We start from the raw sequence: 24,738 nt of genomic DNA on the forward strand, positions 1-24,738 counted from the left end.
GACCGACCGACCGAAATGAGGATGATTTTTATTGAGTTCTTTAATAAATCTGACATGGTTTTATTTAGCAGACATACATAGCACAACAACACCATGACAATGAAATACCAAGAAGCCAAATATGTTTGCATTTTATATCAGAAATTAAGTTTTATTTGACAATAACGATGCTTTAAAGGACAGTAATTTATAGTTGTAACAGGTGTACTTCAACATTACATGGAACTCAATGCAACTGGCAAGATATTGTATAGTCTTTTACAAAATCTCCTGAGAATCTCTCATGATTCCTTTCACGCACATGAATTTTCTTCACAAAGGCTCTTCCATCTGTTTCCAAGTTCTTCTCATTCTTTGTCAGCCAAATCATTTTGCTCAAAATACCTTTAATAGACAGGAGTGTGATTATACTTCATAAGGTCACCTGCACATATTTCAAGGAACACTAAATCTAGCTATAACAGCACCATGTCAGTTACCTGGCAACAATACAAATCATCAGGTTAAGAGCTGACAAACGATCATCATCTCTGCTCTCCTGGAAGAGAAAAATAATATACAGTCTATTTTAGGCAACCTATTTTAGGCTGTCAACAAACAAGCCTTCACTTGTGCAACTGCAACGGAAGCCAGGGAGAAAATAATGATACCCCAGCTTTTAATTCAGGTGTTTACCAGATTGGCACGCACTACAGAGCACCGTCTTGCCAACTGTCTGATAAGGGAATGTGCTTCAGGAAGCAGCGGTTTCTCAAGGCACGCTAGTAATGCATAAAGCCATCTGCCCTGTGAAGATAAATGTGCAATGTACAGCTAAACTGAAATACAGTTCAATAATACCATTACATTTCATAGGGCAAAAATGCAAAACATACAATTTATTAGAGACAAAGACATAAATATTTGACCTTTTCTTTAAATATATCAATGTACATTGGATGTGACACACTAGAGAAATTGAACTTACCAACTGTGGTACAAAGTCTCTCTCCTCAAACCAATTGATTAAATACTCAAGCACAGCTGAAATGGTTGACTGAATAGGGAATGCATTGAAAGGACAATTAAATATTAGAATCTGTGATTTATGTGAATAATAATCACATCTGCTGTCAAATAGCAGATACCTGGTTTAGTTTGCTGACAATGCTTAGGAAAGGTGGGAAGCCAGTCTGATAAAAAGAGATTGAGGGACATCAAATCATGACAGAATGCTCACATTTTGTAATAATAAATATACTCAATGTAACTTAATGTATTCTACTTACAATGACAACCATTATCACAGTGTGTTGTTAATCTTATAAAGGGAATTATTATTATTACCTTGATGTAATCAAGACCTGGATTAACTTTGTCTTCTTCTTTCAGATGGATGTCAAGGCAAACATTCTCACCCAAGCAGAACCTCTTCCATCCATCCTCATCCTCCATTTCGGGCTAAAGTGAGGAGAGGACTTTGCTTTTAAAGCTTTACCTTTTTCATAATTTAATCAAAAATCAAAAGTACAGTAACTGAAGGTACTACATGATTGTAACGTACAAGTATGTTTTATGTGAGTGTAATGTTTAATATCTGTGTAATGTAATGTTTATGTGAGCCTACTGTATAATGTGTGGAATTTTGTATTTGTGATTGTAAAATATATTGTGTGGATTGAGTGTATGCAACTGTTTGTGTTCAATGGTATGTTGATTGTTTGTTGAATAATTGCAAACAGTTCAGTCTCAGGCTGACAATAAAATATCATATGATATCATATCATGTCTTCTGTCCAGATACCAATTGCCTTACCATGACAACATTATCATCCAAAAATTGAGATTTCCAATGCTGACGATGTTTGTTAACACTCTGAAGAAAAGAAAAAAAAAAAAAAGAGTTATATTAATAGTTCTTAATTAAAAAGCAAACAGACAAATGCTAGATACTATTGTAAAAGTACTTACAGGTAAAAGTTAAAATTGCACACCTGTCTGACTTCTGAAAATTTGCTGACTTCTTGTTGCTGCCATTTCAAGCTAGGAGAGAAACCCTGAGGCGCAGCCAGACAACCTGTGATCTGTGAAAAAAATAATATGCAAAATTATCACACACATAGCAAGTTTTACAATTTAATAGGCACTTGTCACACTCACAGATACATTCACAGATTGTTTCTTCTTCAGCTTCTTTGGATCAATTTGTGCCACAACAACATCTGGGCACAGAGACGCTTCCCTCCTGTAAAAAACATAATGTAACTTTGTAAATTACGTAAATCATAATGTAAATCATTAGACAATAAACAAAAATATTAAAAAATAAAAATAAAGAAAACGTCAGAAGGCAAAGAAAACAGAAAACCAGTAGATAAAGCACAAAGTTTTGTAACCAGATTTGTCTTTTTACTTTTGCAATGGAATGACTAAATATGCACAGGCTAAATCATGCATATCATTCAATTTAACTTGAAAAAAAATCTATATTTAGCTTTATTTTGTCTATACTTGGTTTTGCATTTTATGAATATTGATTTAATTTCAAATTTATTTTCTCTTTCAATACGAGTAAAACTTCATATTTATGTACAGTATACATATCATATTTATGTAACCGTATGTAAAGCACAATGGCGCTTAAATAAAGTTCAACTTACATCTGTTTTAAAACCTAAAAGAATAGATGAATAATGACTTACTGGACCTGTCTGAGATATTCTTGAGGGTTTCTGGGCGGTTCGTTTGAGTTATAGTCCTCTGTGTCGTAGGTCTCCACAGGCAGAAGTCTGGGCATTAACTCCTCCACGTCTGACTTCATGTCTTTGTGTTATTTTCTATGCTCAACTTTCAAAAATAAATCAATATTCACGAGTCGCTGCTGCACGTTCTCTATGTGCTCCTCAACCTCTCCATTTTGAAAACATTGGCCATGATGACGACCAATAGATGCGACGGTTACCGTGGTGACTCTTCTTCGTTCAGATGGAAAGACGGAAAAGATGTTTAGTGACATCTGTTGTTTAGGAGAAATATGAACAGGATAATACGATACAGAAGAATCATTTTCAGTTCTATGCATGCAGTGTATTAGTGTCAGAATTGTACGTTTTAAGTTGTCTCCTGGAAGTGATTTTAGGGGCATCTTGATGAGGTAATTATTTCTTCATGAGGGGGCCACGGTGTGTCAACAATGTTATATTATGTCATATAGTGAAATGAAATTAAGCATGGAAATATCCACCTTATTTATAGCCTGATATCTCAAATACAGTTTGTAGACCTTTGCTCAGTCAATCACTCCTATCAGTAATCTCTCCTTTAACAGCACTGAGTGAGCTGATGTGTTACCCATATACATCTTATTTGTCCTATTTAGTTACTCTTGTACTGGTTTACTCACTATAATATCTCAAACAATGTAAATAATACTACTGCTTCAAGCAGTCTAATATCGTGAAACCTCATCTGTTTGAATGTGGCTTTGGTCCAGTGTGAGTTTGTGATGTGGCGTGTGTTGATGTTAATGATTTACTGACAGTAACCTCTAATCCAATCTCTGCTTGTCAGACTGTGATCTCTTTGGATTGGCTCATTCTGTGACAAGACCAAGGGAATGACATTTCGCCAGGACTTTACTTGTCTTTCCCTCTGACTACTGGATTTGGAAATGTACATAAAGGAACTGATCTAATGAGATGAAGGATAAATCCAAACATGGCAGCTGTGCATGCATTCATTTTGTTTCATATTGTCTTTGGATTGTTACACCAGGGTTTGGGTTTGATTTCAGACTACAAACTATGTGGAGACCCCGAATGTGAAAGTAAGATCATCATTTATGTTCATATACTGTAAAAGGAAAGATGAAACTGAACCTGTGATGTGATTGCTGTTTATCTAATGATTATATGGATTCATGCAAAATTATGTGATTCATGTTCAGGTTATTGCTTTCTTATCTTTAAGTTGTTGTCCGTTTCTTTAGGCATGATAAGTCGGGTGCAGGCACAGAGAGACCATAGTGCTAAAGACTGCCGCTTTCTAAACTTCAAAAAAGGGGATATCATCACTGTTTACTACAAACTTACTGGAAAAAGAAATGATCTCTGGGCAGGGAGTGTGAGTACTCTTTTCTGGTGTTTTCTGCATGTATAAATCAATAAAGTAAAATCAATATACAACATTTGTGCTTTAATCTGACATATAAACTCTATTATTTGTTAATTTGTTTAATAATATTCACAATATTTTACATAGATAGAAAAGCTGTCTGGATTGTTCCCAAAAGATTCCATCAAAGTTGATCAACTGTTTATTGATGAAAAAAAGGAAATCCAGGTGCCGACCCAGGTAATGTACTTTTTTTTTTTAGTTTTTAACGTACTTTTTTTAAAAACTGGTTTGTCAGGTAACCTAAAAAATGTGTTTCATGTTATACATCTACATCAACTGATTTAATTTATTTAAAAAGATCAGTTTAACCTCAATACACAGTTACAGCAACAAAAACTTGTTTCTGATAATGTATGTCATAATACAGAAGAAAAGATCTGTTACAACTTCCCTTACATTAGATCCATACATTAAATCCATACATTAGATTACAATCACGTCTTTAAGGCTTGAATCAGGTAAAAATAAAATAAAATCACTTTTTACAGTGTACAGAATCTGACTTAAATAAGCTGGCGTAGTTTGTGTTAACTCCAAAGAAATCTGAATTATATGACAGAATTCATTCTTCCATGTATGCTGATTTGGTAAATATTAATGAGTGTAAATTCTCTCCTCAGGAATATGACTTCATCTGCTTTGATGATAATGGTTTAGTGATTGAGCGCAGCACTGAATTTGATGATCTGGAAGATTTGTCACAAGAAACCCAAGAATCCGATCTCAATGAAGTCCAAGATAAACCTACTGAAACAGAACAGAATGAACCCAGCCAGATTTCTGTTAAAGATGTTTCTGATCAAAACAGCCCCAAGACAACAGAAAAAGGTGGGTCTTCCTGGGTAGGCTCTGCTGTTAGTGGATGGTTTGGCAGGAATGAACAAAGCAATGATGAACCACAGGATGAGACCAGTGAAGTATCCTTCAAAAGCAGAAAAATTGTGATGGATATTGAGGAGAACCATGTGGAGGAGAAGACAGACTCTGGAACTTTTGGGTGGATCAGGGGTGAACTCAATGCTTTTGGGTTTGGAAACAAGGATCTAAAAACTGATATTCAGGACAATATTGAGAACCCAACAAATGATGAAGATACATCATCTCAGCAGTCTAGCTCCTGGATAAGTATGGGTAGAGATGTCATGGACTTTAGTGAAGATAATTCTGAAGCTGCGACAAAACATGAAGCTGAGGAAGTAGATGAAATCACAAACATGGAGGACGATAGCATTCTTAACCCGAGTCAGAACATGGATGTTGTTGACAACATACAGAGAGCTGAAAACAACCCAGATGACAGTGTGGAAAACAAGGACAGTCCTTTGGAGGACAGGAGAACAGAAAAAGAAAAAGAAGAGGAGCAGGCGGGGTGGTACGGAAATATGTACAACAGAATCACAAACCTTTACAGAGAAGAGCAAACTAAAGATGATGAGGATGACAAAGACAGTTTGTCAGAAAGCCCTGGATCTGCTACAAATACTGAGAACATTGAAACCAAAGATTCAGAATCAAGTTCACAGTCCATATTTTCAGTCAACGGCCTGACATCAATGCTTCCTTTTCAGGCAGACACAGTAGCAAAGAGAGATGAGGAAAAGACAGAAAAGGAAGAAGATGCAGGTAAGGAAGACTTTGATGAAGAACAAAATAATAATGAGGATCGAGAAGAAGAAATGTTGACTGACATTGATGAACAGGACTCAAACCCAATAGACACTGATGTACTTACCGTTGCATCTGATAGCATTGAACATCTAGATATAGAATCTAATATGACAGACGACAGCATAGATTCACAAATCCTTGAATCCAAGTCAGCAGATAATTTAAATGAAGAAGTTAAAAGTGAAAACAATGCTGATTTTTTTGAGGGAAAGGTGGAGCAAGATACAAGAGATGTGCAAAGTGATGAGGAAAAGACAGAAAAGGAAGAAGATCCAGGTAAGGAAGACTTTGATGAGAAACAAAATAATTACAAGGATCAAGAAGAAAAAGTGTTGATTGATATTTATGAACAGGACTCAAACCCAATAGACACTGATGTACTTATGGAAACTCAGTCAATGTCTGATAAAATAACGACTTTAAAAGATAGCATTGCATCTGATAGCATTGAACATCTAGATATAGAATCTAAAATCACAGAACACGGCATAGATTCACAAATCCTTGAATCCAAGTCAGCAGATAATTTAAATGAAGAAGTTAAAAGTGAAAACAATGCTGATTTTTTTGAGGGAAAGGTGGAGCAAGATACAAGAGATGTGCAAAGTGATGAGGAAAAGACAGAAAAGGAAGACGATCCAGGTAAGGAAGACTTTGATGAGAAACAAAATAATTACAAGGATCAAGAAGATAAAATGTTGGCTGATATTTATGAGCAGGACTCAAACCCAACAGACACTGACATACTAAGTGAAACTCAGGCGCTGCCTGATAAAACAATGACTTTAAAAGATAGCATTGCATCTGATAGCATTGAACAACTAGATGTAGAATCTAAAATGACAGAACACAGCATAGATTCACAAATCCTTGAATCCAAGACAGCAAATGATTTAACTGAAGAAGTTAAAAGTGAAAACAGTGCTGATGTTTTAGAAGGAGCTCTAGAGAAAAATATGAAAGATGTGCAAAGTGATGAGGAAAAGACAGTAAAGGGGGTAAATTCGGGTAAGGGGGACTTTCTTGAGCAACAGAATGTGATAGATGAAGACATATCTGATGTTGTCAAGCAAGAATCAACCACAAAGGATGTTGATTTACTTGGTGAAACCCAGGTTCTCTCTGATAAAACAATGACTTTAAAAGACAGCGTTGCATCTGATGACATTGGAGATATAGATGGCTTTTCGAAAGAATTTAACGCCCAACATGGTGAAGTTAAGTCTGTAAATAATACAAACGATGAAGTTATTCAGAGCACAAACAGCTTAACTGATTCAGCTGATGATATTTCAGTGGGCAAGCTGACAAAAAGTCTGTCTGATCAAGGCAATTTAGACACTATCAAACAGCAAGAAAATGATTCTAATGAAATTAGCACAGATCCTGTAACTGGTGCTAATACATCTGAACTGTCAGAGTCGGATATTCAAACAGATACTCAGTTACATTATGAAAAAACCCAAGAATCAAATGTTACAGATTTGTACACTGACTCTCATATTGAAACTCTCACAACTGGTCAAAGTGTAAATCCAGATGTAAATCCAGAACCGACTATGGATGCATTATCAGAATATAATAATGAAAAACAAGTAGCTGAAAGCGACCTAGGTATATCAAAAGAAAATGATGAGTTAGTTATAGACAGAAAAGATGAATTAGTTATGAAAAAAAATGAGGCACAATCAGATGAAGTACTACCAAAAGACATCACATTTCATGAAGAAAAGTTATCAGATTCAGAAACTCATGCAACGCAAATGAGCAATGAACATAAACAGGACACAAACATAAATCCTCTTGATGAAAGATCTTCTCATACTCTTGTAGCAGATGAATTTACTGTAACTAGTGAAGAAAATCTGCATTCAGAGCTTGAGTCAAATTCATCCCTAAACGTCACAGATTATGAGATGAATATTACCAGTGAATCACATCATGAATCATTGGTGATAGAAAACTCTGGTATAAGTATTGTTAAGGATACTGATTCAGTAGGTAAATATGAAGATGAGGTTGTAGTTCATGAAGAGCAAGAGGAATCAGATACAGTTTCCAAAACTACAGAGAATTATTTTGAAAAAAAAGAGAACGAGGATGACACACAAATCACACATGAAATTCAGACACAGGAAACACATACAAAAAACCCATCGCTAAACACATCTGATGGATCTATTGATTTAGAAGAAGCTGGTCACGATCCCAATTTACTAGAAAATGCAGACATTAATAATATTCGTAACGCTGAAGACCCAGATGGCTATACAACTTCCACAGAAACAGAAATGACAAATGATTTCTTCTCAAAGAATGACTCAGTTCAGGATGGCAATATTAATACCATGCATGATCAAAATCAAAGTGCTGAGCAGAAAGAAGAGACTGACACAGCAGATAATGAGGATCGTCAAACCGATTCAGAAAGTGTCACGCGAAGGGAGGAAAGTGACACAGGTGCCATCTGGGATCAAAGTGATGATAGTGACATGGCAGTGAAGTCAGAAGATAAAGAAGAACATAGTGATGAAGAACAGCCTGGAAGCCTTGAAATGCAAGACAAAAAAACTGTCAATCAACCTACAGAAACCTCTAAAGAATATACAAACTTACATCCTCATCTGAGTGAACAGAATATTAAAGATCTTTTAGATTTATTTGACGAGCAGAAGCTATCATGGCTGGATTCCAAAATGGGAAATGTTAATGCAGGTCAAGATAATGATGACATTGATGAACTTGGTGACTTTGAACAGCTGTTGGATTACCATATGAAGATGAACACCAAATTGGGACATATTCAACAAGATAACGGTTTTCCTGGCAAGGATCATGCTAAAGAATATCCAGCACTACAAAAACTGTTAACCCTCTTATCTTCTCTAAGAAAGAAATATTCACCAGTGATAACAGATAACAGTTTAGAAAGCCCAGGTACTGATGATTCGTACTGATCATTTTCGAAAATAATAAGAGCATGACAGATAATGGATTTCATAATTTTGGTGAATACTACTACATGGGACAAAAACTGCTTTGTGATGGTAATGTAAAAGTTGTCAGATTTTCTGTAATGTTCCTTCTCTGTCCTCACAGGGATCAGAGAAGATGACTGTGTTCATGAGGCATGTCTAGATGTGAATAAGAATACACAAACTTCCACAACAGAGGCTGAAAATAATCAAGTTACTGAAGACAGAGCTGATATAAATGACTTGAGCAATCCTCAAAATGAGCCAGTGTCTGAGGAAAAGGACCTTTCAGCAAACAGAGCTAATGTGGAGGATGTTCAGACTGATGAGCAGAATATACAAAAGCATGAGGATTGGACATCTTCTGAAACCAAGAAAACTACTTTCCAAAACCACGGTCTTATCTCTGAGGAGTATGTTGAATCACAGAAAGGTAATCACTTTTTTTCTTTTTAAAGGAGTAGTTCATACGGTCCAAACCCATCATGAAAAAAAATAATTTTAAATGGTTACATGATTTCACACATTACAGATACATTGTAGATGACGTGAAGTGAAGTGACATGTGGCCATTATGGTGACCCATACTCGGAATTTGTGCTCTAGTTAAACCCATCCAAGTGCACACACACAGCAGTGAACACACACACACCGTTAACACACACCCGGAGCAGTGGGCAGCCAATGCTGCGGTGTCCGGGAGCAGTTGGGGGTTCGGTGTCTTGCTCAAGGGTCTCACCTCAGTCGTAGTATTGAGGGTGGAGAGAGCGCTGCATTCATTCCCATTCACTGCATTCACCCCCACCGACAATTCCTGCCTGACCTGAGACTCAAACCCGCAACCTTCGGGTTACAAGTCCAACTCTCTATCCATTAGGCCACGACTGGCCCCTTGTAAAAACATAACATGTGTTTGTTGTTGTTTTTATGACAGGTGAAGGGCAATTTCATCAGATGGCAGTTTTTGTTGCAGACACAATTAATGAAATTGCATCTATAGTGGACAAGGTGAGTGTCTCAGGAAAAGTAGCCTGCTAAAAGTAGCCTGTCCCATGTTTATATATATATATATATATATATATATATATATATATAAATCACAATTTGACAGCACTATATTATATATATAGTGCTGTCAAATCGTGATTAATTGCATTCAAAAAATGTATATTTATTATGTGTACTATTATGCATTTATTCTGTGTACATTAATTGTGTAGACATACACATACATACAGTATATGTTTTGAAAATATTTATATGTATTTACATGTCTGTGTTTATATTCATACAATTTATATTACAAATAAATATATTTAATATATAAACATAACATATTTTTCTAAAAATATATACATGCATGTGTGGGTATTTATATATAGATAATAAATACACACTGTACACACATATATTATGCAAACAAAATTTGTTTACGATTAATCGTTACTGCTAATATAAAATGATGAAATATCAGTCATTTGGACAATTAAAATCACTCAATAATGTAATATTTTTTATTAAAACATTGATTTGATATTCAACTCATTCTAGTAGTCTATATTAAAATTATTTTTATTAGCCTATTATTGACTTTTTAATTATGATGTTTATTTTATGTTTATGTCTAGAAAATTACACTTAAATGGGTGTTTTTACCTACATGTGAATCTAAAATAGCTTACACATTCCTCAAATTTTACACGGATAAATAAAACACTTCATATAATATTTTGTTTAGCTCCTGAGGATTTTCTGAACCCACTTTATGTTCAAAATATATTTGATTAATTCATATTAATATATATTTTTTTGTAACCTATTTGTGGAAACCTCCGACGATTACAGTCTATTTTCTGTCTTGACATGTCGCCAAAAAGTGTCCTATTTTGCTGTCAAGGCAATTGATTGATATTGAAAAATACTTTCTGTCTCTACAACTAAATAGCCTATAAAAACCTACATAGGTAATAAATAAATAATTAATGCAGACACAAAGGTAAATTAAGTAGTAATTTTGAGTTGAGTTGAATCCAGACATACTTGAGCTCTGGATCAATGACCTTTGTTTGTTTATAGATATATATTGAACTGACAAACCCACTAATGAAACATACATACCCATATTTTAAACTATGACGTTTCATAACTACCTCATGGGAAATATTTTTGCGTGTATGCTTACTGACTAATTTCTCAGTGTCTGTCTCTTTAAAACTCGAATGGAACGTTGTGGCAGTCAGCAATTGGTGACGTGTGGAAGAAACCATGACCCTTGTAGGGGTGTTCAATGTTGTGGAGTTTACGTTTTTCGCATAAAATCTAAATATTGTTGTTTTATATAGCAAAATACGTATTTTAATACTTCAAATTAATATTTAAACAAACATCACTAAAGTTCGGTTTAAATTGTCGAGACCCCAGATCATATGCTTTACAAATCCTCCCAAAAACACAAGAGTGCGCTCTTCCTCTCAGTGCAGTGCGCACTAGCAGTCAGAGTAGAGCAGCATCCGGCACCATGGCATAACAACAGATAAATTAACAGATTATAGAATATAGAATAACTCAGTTTGAATATAATCATGGCAGACGAATTTAAGGCCGAGTCGGTCGTCACAGAAGCGACTGACATGAAAGGAGCAGCGAAGATTTACTACACACTCGCCGTGGAGAAAATCAAAGATGTATGTGGCACAGTGTGTTTGATGAAACAGCGTTAGTGTGTATGGCAGGTGTCAAATATATTTCTATTAAGTCATCTATCATAGGAGACAGAATTAATTCTAGTGCAGTATTTAATTAGATGTATACTGTGTAAATCGTTTTGTATTAAGTCAAATAGCTGGTTAGCATTAATGCATATGGTACTGTACATGTTGCTCATTTCATCTTAAGTTATCATTGATTTGTGTGATTGTGTTAAACTTATTGATTTATAGATCTACAATGACTTCAGCTGCCCTTTACTGGCCTTGTTTACCAGTTTGTGACGGTTTAGCTTTAGTGTATTGAGAGGTGTAGTGTTTATTGTCTTTCATCTTGGCTTTGGTCAGTTATTGACAGAGGAGGAATGTCTGAGATTGTTTTTTAATCTATTTTAAAACGTTTAAATTGTTAATTTGTTAGAAACCTTTGAATGGTTTTGATTTCTTGACTAAAAATAATGTAGCAGTAAAGTTAAAAAGTGCTCAAATGTTCTTTGCAAAAATGTGTGATATAAATCTTCATTATTATTACTGTTAGAATAAGAAATAATAATGAACATTTATGTGAAACTACTAAAAATTGTATGGTCATGTGAATGTGGTTTTAGGTTTATAGAACATCCTGTTTAAAAGCATCTGTCCACTTTTTTATGTGTGTGTGAAAGAGAGAGGAGCCTTATAATGTGAAAGCTTGTACAATTGTTTAATTTAACTTCTGTGTCTTAGGTTGTGTCATCACTTCCTGATGATATCCAGCCTGGTCCTGACTTATATGGACTGCCATGGGAAGCTGTGGTTTTCACTGGATTTTTAGGTTTATTCACACTGCTTCTGTTCAGCTGCAGGTTCATTCATTCTGTAAGTCATGCATTACCGCTACATAAATAAATGCACATGTTATGAGTGTTATCATTTCACTAAATTAAGTTTTCTGTTTTGTTCTGCAGATCAGAAGTCGACTATATGCAAGTGAGTGTTTTTCCATCTCTTTATCTGCTTTAAATCTATCCTCATTATCTGTTTTAACTGATCTCCACTGTCAGCTCTCAACTGATCCTCTCTGTTGATTTGTTTGCAGGTAAAGAGAAGCAAATGGCGCAGAAAGTGGCCGAACTGCTTGATGAAAAATGCAAAGTGCTGGTGACATTCAGTGAAGTTAAACAGAAGGTGAGAAATGCTGTTATATGCTCTAAACACAAAATATACATTCATACTTGTGTAAATGCACTCTCCTGAATCAGTCCATCTAAACCACATCTGTCTGTCTCAAAAGTTTGACAAACTAGAGTCCACTCTACAGAACAATGGCGTGTCTGCACAAGCTGCAGAAAAAGACAATTTAGAGGTAAAATGCTCATAGTCTCAAATCTTCCTGTTAAAAAACATGCAGTTACTTAGTTTACTAATGTTTATAAATGTGTCTCCCTGTCCACTGGTTACCTAAACCAATTATATGCCCTTAGGTGGCGTCACAGAAGCTTGAACAATCAAATGCACAGATGAAAAAGGAAATTGAGAGGCTGCAAGAAGAGCTGTCCCAACAAAACAAAGCAAGAAAACAGCAAGAAGATCAGGTGTTGTCATACACACATATACACTCACTTTACATATCCAAACTACCCTTTTCATGCTTGATGCCCTTTATGTTGTCTGTATCTGTCCTAAAAGCTGTTATATTTCTTTTACAGCTTGCTGAACTTGAGCAGATTTTAAGAAATTTAGAAGTGGAAGCTAAAGAACGAAAGTCCCAGTTAGAACAGGTATTGACTATATATATGATGCATGTTTCAGTCATATTTTCTTTTAAAACAAAATCACATGTAATTCTATACTGTTATCTGTTTCTCCTGTAGGACAACACAACACTGAAGATCCATGAGATCAACACAGAGCGACTGCAGAAGAACCTGCAGGCGGCCAAAGAAGAGCAAGCAATGCTGCTCGAGAGTAAAGCACAGGTGAGATCTGTTTTAGAGTGCTTAGTTTGAAGATGAACAGATCAATAACATCACTGTAATGCATTTCATGGCTTACTGCCTAAACATATATTTAACATGAGTACCTATGTGTTCATCTCTCATACAGCAGGTGCAGGAGGCAGAGGACTGGGGTGAACGTCTCGGTGAGCTGGAGGAGGAGATGAAAATGTGTGAAAGATCTCATACTGGCATGCTGGAGGACTGTGCTAATAAAGATGATCGCATCAAGGTAAAACACAATCACACCAGACTCATAGAAAACAGTAAACTTACTTTTTTCATATATATATATATATATATATATATATATATATATATATATATGTATATATATATGTATATGTGTGCGTATAGATAGATATATACACACACACACACACACATTGTATAATATATATATATATATATATATATAAGATAGATAGATAGATAGATAGTAACAATGTAAATGTCTTTACTGTCACTTTTGGTCATTAATGCATCCTTGCTGAATAAAAGCAATAATTTCTCTAAAAAATTATAATTTCCTGACCACCAGTGGGTAGTGAATGTGATATGATTAAATAATATCTATTATATAATAATTAAATAAATATTAAAATATTTACTTAAATGGACAATATTTAATCAAACTTTACTCAAAAGTATGTGAAAACAGAATTATTAATTGACGAGGCAATATATTGGTCTATCACAGACAGTCTAGTGCACAACATGGTAAAACTGCATTTCTAAAAGACTGTTTTGCCTTTTCTTATATCAGTCACTGACGGAGTGCCTTTTGAAGATGCGAGATTGGGATTCTGAGGACGAGAGCTGCGTTGATGGCAGCACTAATACAGCTGGAGCTGAGAATGGAGACAGTTCAGGTACAAACTCTTGAGGTTCATTTGGGAATATTGTTAGTTTGATTTGAAGTCAGGTCTTGAAATATCATCTCATACGTTTTTTGTGCTTGCAGATTTCCATCAGAAGCAAAAAGTACAGAAACTTATTGAAGCTGCCAAGGTATTCCTACTCAAATCTGAAACCTAGAGAAACACCTAGATGCCACATATGACTGCCAAACATGCTGTCACGTATGGCAGCTCACTGGGGTTTGAAACACAACCCTTATGTATCAGATTAAATTAATAAAGTCTGTCTACATTCAGAATATGCAGATATGCTGCTAACAGATACAATGCTGTAGATAAGTTTAGTCCTCTTCTTTGTCACAGATGAGTGCAGACTTGAAGTCAATGGAGGAGGACAAGAACAGGGTGTTCGCCAAACTCGCAGATGAAATTAAAGCCAAAGAAGATCTCCGAGGTAAAACTTTGGTTCCACTAAACAGCTGCTGATGCATTAACCTTTTAATTTGATAAATGATTACATTTTGATGGATTGTAGAAAACGGTGTTACTTATTCATCCATAGTGGGAATCTTTAGACACATTACAATTTTATTTTCAATTGATTTGTACTCTTATCTTGCTTAATTAATCATAATATCACAACATGTTTACTTTCCTACATGATTTTATAGGAAAACACCTGTTATGCATATATTATGAGCAATAAAAGTGGATCTGATTTGCTTTGGCCTGATTATATCAAACGTGATCGATCAGACTGTCAAGGAAGACTTGTTTTCTTGTTTCTCTGTATTCTCAGAGGGGATCAAACAGCTTGAGGAGCAGAAGGAGGTGTTAGAATCAGACAGTGCCAACTATTCTAGTGAAAGCCAGAAACTCCAGCAGAAACTCCAGATCATGACTGAAATGTACCAGGAGAATGAACTCAAACTACACAGGTTTGGACCATGGAAAATCTTCATCTTCCGCTCATTATACTTTGCAGTGTCTTTTTTATTGGAAATTCAAATACTAATGCTAATAATTCAATTGTTTCTTGTACTGTTGTTAGGATGTTGACAGTGGAGGAGAAGGAGCGCTTACAGAAGGAGGAGAAGCTCAACAAGGCAGGCAAGAAGATCAGTCTTGCTGCAGAGGAGCTCAGCACTTACAGGTCAGAGCAACTTGAATCGCACACATGAGGAAGTTAAGTTAAGTATGATATAGTATGTGATAAAATCAAAGGAAATGGTCTCTGAGAAGGGCAGGAAACATGATGCAAGATGAATGTTCACCAAAACAGGAAGTTTACATTATAGTCTCTTTCAATATGTTTATATAGACAACGAGGCAAAGACCTAGAGGAAGAACTGGAAAGGACTTCACAGGCCTACAAGAATCAGGTTACACACTAGTAATGCTATATACAGTAGAGTTACAACATCTCTACATGATTTATATTGATAAAAGTTCTTCAGTGACACATGCTGATGATACGCATACTTAATAATATAATGTTTATTATAGCCTAATATTTTTTTAATACAAAATTTACTCAAAATACTTTCATATAAAAAATATCTGAAACCGCAAAATGTGCATTGTCGATTGATGAAATTGTTGGTAGATATTGGAACTGACATTAGGGGGAGACATACATCCATATATCAGTCTATCATTATGATATAGACCTATGTGACTGATATGAGGATGTATAATTCATAATTAAATATTTATTATATAAATTATAATTTTTTCCACAAATAAGACTTGTATGTATGACCAATATGAGAATGTATAATAAATAAAATTATATTAAAATATAAAAAAATACAAAATAATAATTTTATATAAATATTTATTATATGAACTATTCTTTTACCACCACAAAAGAGAGTGAGGTCTCTTAAATATTGATATAATATCAGTTTATATCATGTGAATATTTATTATGTTTGTTCTTTTTTCTACCAGATTACTTCTCATGAGAAAAAGGCTCATGATAACTGGGTAAGTTGTTTTCAGACCGCTTATATTTGATCCATACCAGTCATCAGTAGCTTCATTGTGTCAGATGTTATTTTTATACTGTTCCTATTGTCTGTGTTATAGCTAGCTGCTAGGGCAGCAGATCGAGACCTGGCTGATGTCAAGAGAGAAAACGCTCATCTCCGCCAAAGGTGAGATGGACAACAGAGTATTTTACTGTAGTGTTGTATATACAGCAGAAGCTGTATTTATTCATACATATTATTGCGTTTACTATTGCAGGCTGACTGATGCCCAATTCAAGTTTGAGATTCTTGAAAAGGATGTACGAGAAGGCAGACCTTTATTTAGAGGTCAGATACTTTCCACTTCCCTTTGGCTAGTATATGTCTATGTTGAAAATGATGTTAACCTTGTAAAGATGCATTTCCCCATCTCACAGGTGAAAGATCTCCATATGGACCCTCTCCTCTTAGCCGACCATCCTCAGAAACACGGGCCTTCCTGTCCCCTCCTACACTAATGGACGGCCCCCTTCGACTCTCACCGCAGTTTATGGGTCCAGGCAGAGGTGATATACACACATCCCTCCCTTTTTTAATTCTAGGGAAAAGTCTTCAAGCTAGTGTGAAAAATTTGATTTTTTTTTTACATTGTCAGTCTGTAGTTTAGCATGGTTATCTAGTAGTATCCTGTGTGTGTCTGTGTAGCACATGCATGAATCTTGTTCACTTCCCAAGATATATGTTTGCATTAGGGGTGTAAAGGTTTGGTTTGTGTCACAGTTTGAATATGGTTTGGTAAATAAACGCAGCCTATACACTATTGTTCAAAACTTTGGGGTCAGTAAGATTTAGATTTTTTTTTAAGAAATTAATACTTTTATTGAACAAGGATGCAAATGAATTGATCAGAAGTGTCAGTAAAGATATTAATAATGCTGCAAAATATTTTTATTTTAAATCGATTCATTTCATACTTAAAACAAAACAAATTAAGCAGCACAACTGTATGGAGCGATTTTTGTGCCAATATTTATCAAACAAATCCAGTGTTTTGCAAATAAACACAATCTGCTTTGCAAAGAAAAACTCGACTTTCAAACAAACGCAAAGTGATTTTCAAATACAAAACTCTTTGAGAGAAAATGCAGAGGCAAATATATGTATTGTGTGTTACAACTGTGAGACTCATTTGCCTTTTTATGAGGAAACTTGGCTTGATTTTCTCACAAATGCGACAGGCTGATTTTCTCACACGAGTGCGGGCTGATTTTCTCACATGTGCAATTGAGCAACTTTCTTTTCCAAAACAGCAGATGGCGCTGTTGGTCAATTTACTCTAGTCTCCCGAGACCTGAAACACCTCTTTACCTTTTCAGACCAATATGAGTGAGGAACAGGTGAGTTTCTGTCTTACTAGATCTATAATTAACCATTTAGATGTTTTCACAAAGCGACCCTACTACAGTGTCAGTGAAATTCACAACAAGTGCTGTAAAGTTGTTAACATGATTGATTAGTTCAAAAATCAGAGGTGACATGGCTAAACATTTAACTAGGCTGTCTTTCCCTATAAAATCTGATCCATTCTCCGTACCTCTTATCCTCTGTTGGATCGCGGGATATAGAATATACATATTTAGTGATACAATTGTTCAACATTCAAAACAATGCAAATGAGTCTCACAGTTGTAACACAATGCATATATTTGTCCATACCTCTGCATTTTCTCTCAAAGAGTTTTGTATTTGAAAATCACTTTGCGTTTGTTTAAAAGTCGAGTTTTTCTTTGCAAAGCAGATTGTGTTTATTTGCAAAACACTGGATTTGTTTGATAAATATTGGCACAAAAATCGCTCCATACAACTGTTTTCAACATTGATTATAATAACAACAATGTTTCTTGAAAAGCAAATCAGCATATTAGAATGATTGAAACTGAAGACTGGAGTAAAAATAGAAAACATTTATTTTAAATCGTAATTTTATTTATGCTTTACATTTTCAGTACTGTACTTTTGATCAAATAAATCTTTTGCTTAGCATAAGAGGCCACAAACTTATATTTTCAAAGAGCCCCTTTTATTTTACAGCAAAATGTACCATACTGTAATATCAGAGACAATTGACATTTTATTCAGTGTTGCACAGTGTAGATGCATTTAAAAAGATAATCTGAGTTTTTTATTTACTTTAGGTTAGTTACTGCATATCACTAATAATTAAAGACTTGCAAGATGTTCCATTACTATTTTTGCAGTTTAAATGCATACTAAACCGTGAGTAGCAAATCATCACACAAGTTTGCATTTATATGAGTCTTTTTGTGTTTCATTACCCTCGTTAATATTTTGTTGGTTGTCTCCCTTTTCTATTCTTAATTTCCTCAAACATTTTTATGTGCCGTCTCTCTCCACTACATTCATCCTTCTTCACTCTCACTGTCACATAATCAGCATCCCGTGGCGTGGTAGAGCCCCCAAGTGGTGGGCCAGACTTTGAGCGGAGTGGCCCTCACTCTGATAGTGGCTCACTGTCTCCCTCCTGGGACAGGGAACGCAGGGGCCCTCCCCCCCCTCCAGGTACAGTGATGTTCCCACTGCTGTGGCTGCCCTGTAGCAGGAGGAAATACTTCTCTAGCTCTCAATGATCAAGAATTATTGATGGAAGAACCATGAGCACATTAACATAACTGCCCATTTTTACAACATAGCAATAGGTTAGCCAAATATAACAGGTCTTTTAGTCTTAAAGGTACAGTAAAAAAAACACTGTTTATTTCTAATGATCAGAGAGGGAGGAAACGGTTGTGTAAAACTACATTATGATGCAAGAAATATACTAATATTATAAATGCTAGAATATGCAGCCTAGGAGGCTTATTTGCTTGATTCAGTATTAATTTATGAATACTAATCACTCAGCTGTCTTGTGCTTGTAATTTAGCCAACAGTGTGAGGTGAGAGGCGTTTCTGTTTTCTGAGAAGCTCAAACTCAGTTATTCAGAGGTGGCTGAGAAGCGCTGACTCAGCCGCACATCTCATTGAAGAGTCACAGAACTGGGCCTTCTTTGTTCTAGACGTTTCTGTGTTTTTGGCCTGTACGTCAGGCTTTGTCCCACTGCTCCTCACCGTTGGGCCGAATGCTGTGGACTAAATGTTCAGCGCAGTGATTAGTTATGGCATACTGTGGCTGTGAATAGCACAGAACATCACTGTATTTTTGTAATGACATTATCATCATGACCATTCTTTTTTTATGTGTAGTGCATCATTCCTGTGTCCATTGGCCAATCATTCTCAAATGCTTAGTTTTGTTTTTATTGTATCACATAGTTCAAAAGGGTCTTAAATTCGAAGTTATATTTATAAATAATCACTATATATTTAAAATGTATAATTTAATTTATGATTTCATTTTTTAAATTACAATTTCTTAAATAATTATTTGTAAGTTTTTGTTTAAATTACAATAAATTATACATTTTGTGATCCCGTATAGATTGAGGATAATATTATAATACAAAATTATTTATATATGTTTCTGATTCCCTATTAAAATGGAAAGGCTCTAGTTTATTTATAATAAATAAATGTATATAAAAATATAATATTACATAACAAATTATGATCTTGATAATAGATTTATATATGTAAATGTATTTTATTTAAATATTCTTTGTTATAAATATGTTTATGAAAAGTCACCCTCTCCCAGACCCAGGTTTGCCCTTTAGGAGGCCTCCTCCGGGTCCGTATGCTATGGGTCCTTTGCCTCCTAGACCTCCACTTCCTCCTGAGCCATACTTTGGTGAAAAATCAGGTGAGTCATTCCATGTGACCTCCTCTACAATATGACTTCTCCTCTGCTTCTCTTAAAGGTCATTTGTACCTGTGGAATTAGAAGTAGCCCATATGACTCTCATATACAAGCCTAATAGTAACTTAGTAACTAATACTGAATAACTGAGGTACTATTCTCATAGAAAATGGAGCAACATAATGTGGCAGAAACTCCATGCTAATTTGTTTTTATGTAGCTCATGTAATAGCATTACCGAGGCATGAATGAGCGCTCTTTTTAGCAGTCTTCAAGAATTAAATGAAAATGTAATAGGAGTTTGGCTCAAAGATCCTAAGAGTATTTTTCCTCTCTTTTTTTCCCCCAGATTCATCGTTTCTAAGAAACAGCTCATCCATCAGTGAGAATGAGAGCAGAGAAGTGAGTAAACCTTCTGACTGATGAGAAAAGCCTGTCGTTTTTCGGCATACCCATAACTAAGATGTGTCTTCTCACAGGGTCCTCACTCGATGCCTGGTGATATGAGATTGCCCCCAGATCCAGATTCAAGAATGGGACCTCCTCCTGGCCCCCCATTAATGGGAATGCCCCCACTGATGGACCCTAGGGACCCACACTTCCCACCCAGGGGCCCTTATGGACCTCCGGAGTTCTTTTCCCCTCGTGGTCCCCCTATAGGCAGTAAGTTAACCGTTTCCATTTGAAATGTTTGTATTATCACAGCTTGAAGAAACGGTGAAAGTGCAGCACATTTACCTTCTGCTATGTAACTTTCACAAATTAAATACACTTTTAGTGGGACATGATTTAGGAAAAGACTTCATTTAGTGATTTGATAAAGTTGATGATATTTGATAGTTATATTTTAAATATTTACTATATAATTTATTATTATTATTATTACACATTTAAATTTTTGTAATTTATTAATGTATTTATTAATAGATAGGGCTCAGCTACTTAGATTTTTATATTTAAAAATTGAATTAAAGCTAACAATTAAAAAACCATTAACTTCATGGTTCCCACGAACATTAACATTTTGGGGAAGAAACATGAACTTGGAATTATAAGTGTTATTTCCAGTAGTGATGTATAAATGTTAAAATTTTGGTCAATTTTGATTAGAGTTGTACGGTTTTTGCGAATAAAAAGCATGTTTAATGGGACATAATTTAGGGAAATACCTTATTTTTGTGATTTGATATTTTTTATTTTATGTAATTTCTAATCATTTTTATAATTACACATTATCTAATTTATTATTATTATTATTACACATTTTAATTTTACCATTTACCTATCACAAGATAGGACTCAGCTACTTTTTTATACTTGCATATTTATGAAATTTATTAATTTATTTGTAGACTTATTTATGGGAATTTGAGGTTGCATCATTTCAGAATGTTCTGTCTTAATTCAAATTGATTTTTTTATTTTATTATTAGTAGTAGTAGTAGTAATAATAGCATTACAAGTTTTTATTTTATTTTACTTAATTTTTTTTTTCTATTTGATTTATTATTAGATAGGACTTGGATTTTTTAAAAACATTAAGGTTATTTAATTACTTAATATATGCACATATTTCTAAGAATAGGCTGCATCACTTCAGGGTTTTCTGTCTGATTATTTGATACTGTGTCCTAGTACAAACTGATAACCTTTATTACTGTTTCCATTAGTGCGAGGGCTACTTCCCCCGGGAATGTTTCCCAGAGCTCCAATGCCACTCCCTCAACATATGGGCTATCTGCCACCAAGACCTCCATCTGACAGCTTCCCCCCCGGACCGCCACCCAGACCCTCCCCACCGGGCAGCGAGCAGCCCCCCAACCAGTCGCCCTCTCCTCATGATGTCATCTGATCTCTCACGCTCTCTTCCTCTCCTGCAGACTGTTTCCGACTTCCTGTTGTTGTGCTCAGGGGGTGTTTCCTTCAATATGTAACCGCAGTAGCCTTGTGGTTCTCTCTTACTTCTGTCTTAGTTGAAAGCGCAAGCATGGCAAAGGGTGCAGCACATGCCACAGATTATAATATTATGAGGAGGAAGTTGATTATAGGTGCTCAAGTTTGTGATGTTCTGATGCTTTTTTTTTTTTTTTTTTTTTTTAATCGAAGGTAGTTGATAAAAGGTCCTCATTTGTCAATCTGTATATATAGAAAGTCTACTAAGTATATATTGTGAATAGGATGCGGTTGAAAAGACTTTGGTAACTAACTTGACAAATCCAATAACTCCAGAGAACCGTCCATGTAGCGCATATATATTTATAGTTTCCTCTAATAACATCTCATGCCTTAAAATAGGTGGTCTGATGAAATAATGTACATTAATAATAAAGATATAATTTGAAAAATATTAAATTTTTTGCTAATGCGTGAGAATATCACCAACAAAAAAAATCTTTCCCACGAGAGATGCACAAATATTAAAATTCTGGTTGATAACGAAAACTATTATGCCTGATAATTGAATAAAATTAAACTATTAAACAAGAATAAATCATGTAAGTGCTTCAAATGAATTTAGGCATCACAATCTACAGTATGAAAATTAATATTATTCATTATTTTATCCGAAATGTAAAAAGGGGACTTAAGTTTCCACGACTAAATCTAATGTCAGATAACCAATATGATACCAATATATTGTGCATCCTTGACAAATAAGCAGAATTATGTATTAGTTTTATGCTGCAATCAAAAGTGCTTGTTTTAGGACTTGCAGAGTATTAAATGATCTTTGTGAGTAATATGGTGCTTCAGGAATTACTCGGGAGAAATTATTTTCATAACTGAGCACAGAAGGTACATTGTGTTTGTTTTTGGAACATATTTTACACATTTTAAGAACATGCCTACATATGCATCCCTAATTTCCAGACTTGGAAAAGCAAGGCCAAGTGCTAAAATCTTTAACTCAGTAGAAATTGAGCTTTACAAGTGTAAACTCTCTGGCTAAAAAGAGTGAGAATCTACTACTTTTCCATTCAGTCTCGCATTTTGAAGCATAAAGAAAAAAAATGCACTATACATCACAACTGTATAAAACAGACAACATTGATTTTTTTCTGCTTTTATTTTACCGATTAAAAGAAAATGCATTCGTTCAACATTAATTCAAATCAACATTCGGCTGGTTTACCCAATATCTGTCAGTTAAGTTTTTCAAAGGTTTTCCTTCTTTATCGTGGAATCTCAAGATCACTTTTTCTCATTAAAATCTTCCCACCTGGCATGTTCACACCTGTGCCAGAGTACTTCCTGTTTGAAGATGTACATATAAAATCCAATGCTATGTGCTCACCGGAGACAAAAAAGTAGACAGAACACGCCTGCCCAAATATTAAACATTTAAGATGGTAAAACCATTTTTGCAAAACAACGCTTATAAACTTTTTTTCAATGTTCATAAATAGAACCCGGACATGTGTGGCATAAAAGTATATACGTTGATATATACGCATATGCACATTTATGTTATCTTATTTAACTCACCGTTAAGTTTATAAGGTAGCAGAGTGGTCTTAGCACTGCTGGTGCCCCATGATGGCCACTTCTTTATTGCAAACTGTCCTGATTTTAAACAAATGCACAACATTCGTACCACTTATAACTGGGGCCTTCTGGCCAGTCTCATAGAGACCATGTCTGTAACCCACGGTCGCCCTTGAAACTGAGTTGGCTTCCGAAGAATCAAGATCTTAAAACAATAATAATAACAATAATAAGGCCAAGTATCATTGCAAGTTAGGTTATTTCCATTTGAGTGACAGAAAAAGAAAAATCCAAAAGAAAGAAAAACGAGTTAAGAGCCATTGGATCGTATGCATTCCATTTGCATAGTTTTTGACTTTGCCGTTAACGCAAGCCGACCAGAGAGAGAGAGAGGCCTGCATTGGACCTGCAGTGGAAACTGGGACTGTTCGTTTTATACCAAAGGCTGGCATGAGGTCGATAATCGGTAAGGTAGCGGTCAGAAAAAAAGCTGTAAAACACTGTCTCAGATGGGGTCATAGCAGCCCTCTTTCTCTTTACGACGAGATTGTGAAATGCATATAACGTTTCCGAAAGGAAAAAAAAAAAACACGGGGATCCAACTGAGTTGTAACAAGCGACTGGTCGCATCGATCGGGAATAAAAACCTACGCATGCTCGCTCTCAAATGGCTCAAGAATTTCATCGTAGGACCAGTCGAAAGCTGATTACAGGATCCCGCCCCTGCCCGAACCGAAACAGAACAGAATAAGAGAGTAAAAAAATAATCATTTCATGCAGACATTTGGCCATTTTAGTTTGTTTTAACTCCCCAGTGGAATGTTCCTAACACGTCTCATAGCAGCTTATAGGTCTGATAGAACCAACCTTGATTTTCAATAGTTAAATTACATTCACTCTTCACAGTGAAACAGGTGCATTGTAAGAGAGATCTAACGTATGTTGACCAAAGCCACAGCACAGCTGTGGATCACCGCCCATGTCCAACCATTAGTAGATTTATCTAATAGTAGTTGTCGTAATACGATAGTAGTAGTACATCTCGGCCCATCAGCCATTGGCCCTGCCCTCTGCCAGCATGCGGGCACTTTGAAAACAAACAAAAAATAGAATCGTATCACCG

The 24,738-nt window shown here is 35.3% G+C and overlaps 3 protein-coding genes across 4 annotated transcripts in view; 1 reads left to right on the top strand and 2 right to left on the bottom strand.

Annotated features, from left to right (window-relative positions):
- LOC306850834 (gem-associated protein 2-like) lies at positions 1 to 2,932 on the bottom strand. Its single transcript, XM_079386751.1, has 10 exons — positions 2,682 to 2,932; positions 2,140 to 2,224; positions 1,974 to 2,063; positions 1,796 to 1,855; positions 1,327 to 1,440; positions 1,128 to 1,172; positions 968 to 1,036; positions 676 to 786; positions 480 to 538; positions 1 to 384 (listed from the first exon to the last, which is right to left on the bottom strand). The coding sequence occupies exons 1-10, from the start codon at positions 2,798 to 2,800 to the stop codon at positions 348 to 350; spliced, it is 789 nt and encodes a 262-aa protein (XP_079242877.1). The 5' UTR covers positions 2,801 to 2,932; the 3' UTR covers positions 1 to 347.
- LOC306850832 (cTAGE family member 2-like) lies at positions 2,933 to 23,360 on the top strand. 2 transcript variants are annotated; one of them, XM_079386748.1, is made up of 30 exons: positions 2,933 to 3,133; positions 3,550 to 3,805; positions 3,968 to 4,101; positions 4,240 to 4,332; positions 4,776 to 8,760; positions 8,923 to 9,231; positions 9,733 to 9,806; positions 12,230 to 12,361; positions 12,451 to 12,472; positions 12,582 to 12,670; positions 12,777 to 12,848; positions 12,967 to 13,077; positions 13,192 to 13,263; positions 13,357 to 13,461; positions 13,589 to 13,711; positions 14,246 to 14,351; positions 14,444 to 14,490; positions 14,703 to 14,793; positions 15,139 to 15,277; positions 15,391 to 15,492; positions 15,661 to 15,721; positions 16,293 to 16,328; positions 16,431 to 16,498; positions 16,590 to 16,660; positions 16,750 to 16,878; positions 18,767 to 18,892; positions 20,028 to 20,132; positions 20,479 to 20,531; positions 20,609 to 20,792; positions 21,800 to 23,360. In XM_079386748.1, the coding sequence occupies exons 2-30, from the start codon at positions 3,697 to 3,699 to the stop codon at positions 21,979 to 21,981; spliced, it is 6,930 nt and encodes a 2,309-aa protein (XP_079242874.1). In that variant the 5' UTR covers positions 2,933 to 3,133; positions 3,550 to 3,696; the 3' UTR covers positions 21,982 to 23,360. The 2 variants fall into 2 exon arrangements, with proteins under 2 accessions (XP_079242874.1, XP_079242875.1); XM_079386749.1 differs by lacking the exon at positions 2,933 to 3,133 and having other exon boundaries at positions 3,595 to 3,805; positions 4,776 to 4,983; positions 20,013 to 20,132.
- Positions 12,187 to 24,738, bottom strand: part of LOC306850833 (F-box only protein 33-like) — a 20,293-nt gene continuing 7,741 nt past the window's right edge. Inside the window, exon 5 of the mRNA XM_079386750.1 lies at positions 12,187 to 13,630. Coding sequence (XP_079242876.1) covers positions 13,581 to 13,630 — 50 coding nt within the window. The 3' untranslated portion in view covers positions 12,187 to 13,580. The remainder of the gene's footprint in view (positions 13,631 to 24,738) is intronic.

Source organism: Barbus barbus, assembly GCF_936440315.1.
Source record: "Barbus barbus genome assembly, chromosome: 30".
In the NCBI taxonomy this organism is placed as follows: domain Eukaryota; kingdom Metazoa; phylum Chordata; class Actinopteri; order Cypriniformes; family Cyprinidae; genus Barbus; species Barbus barbus.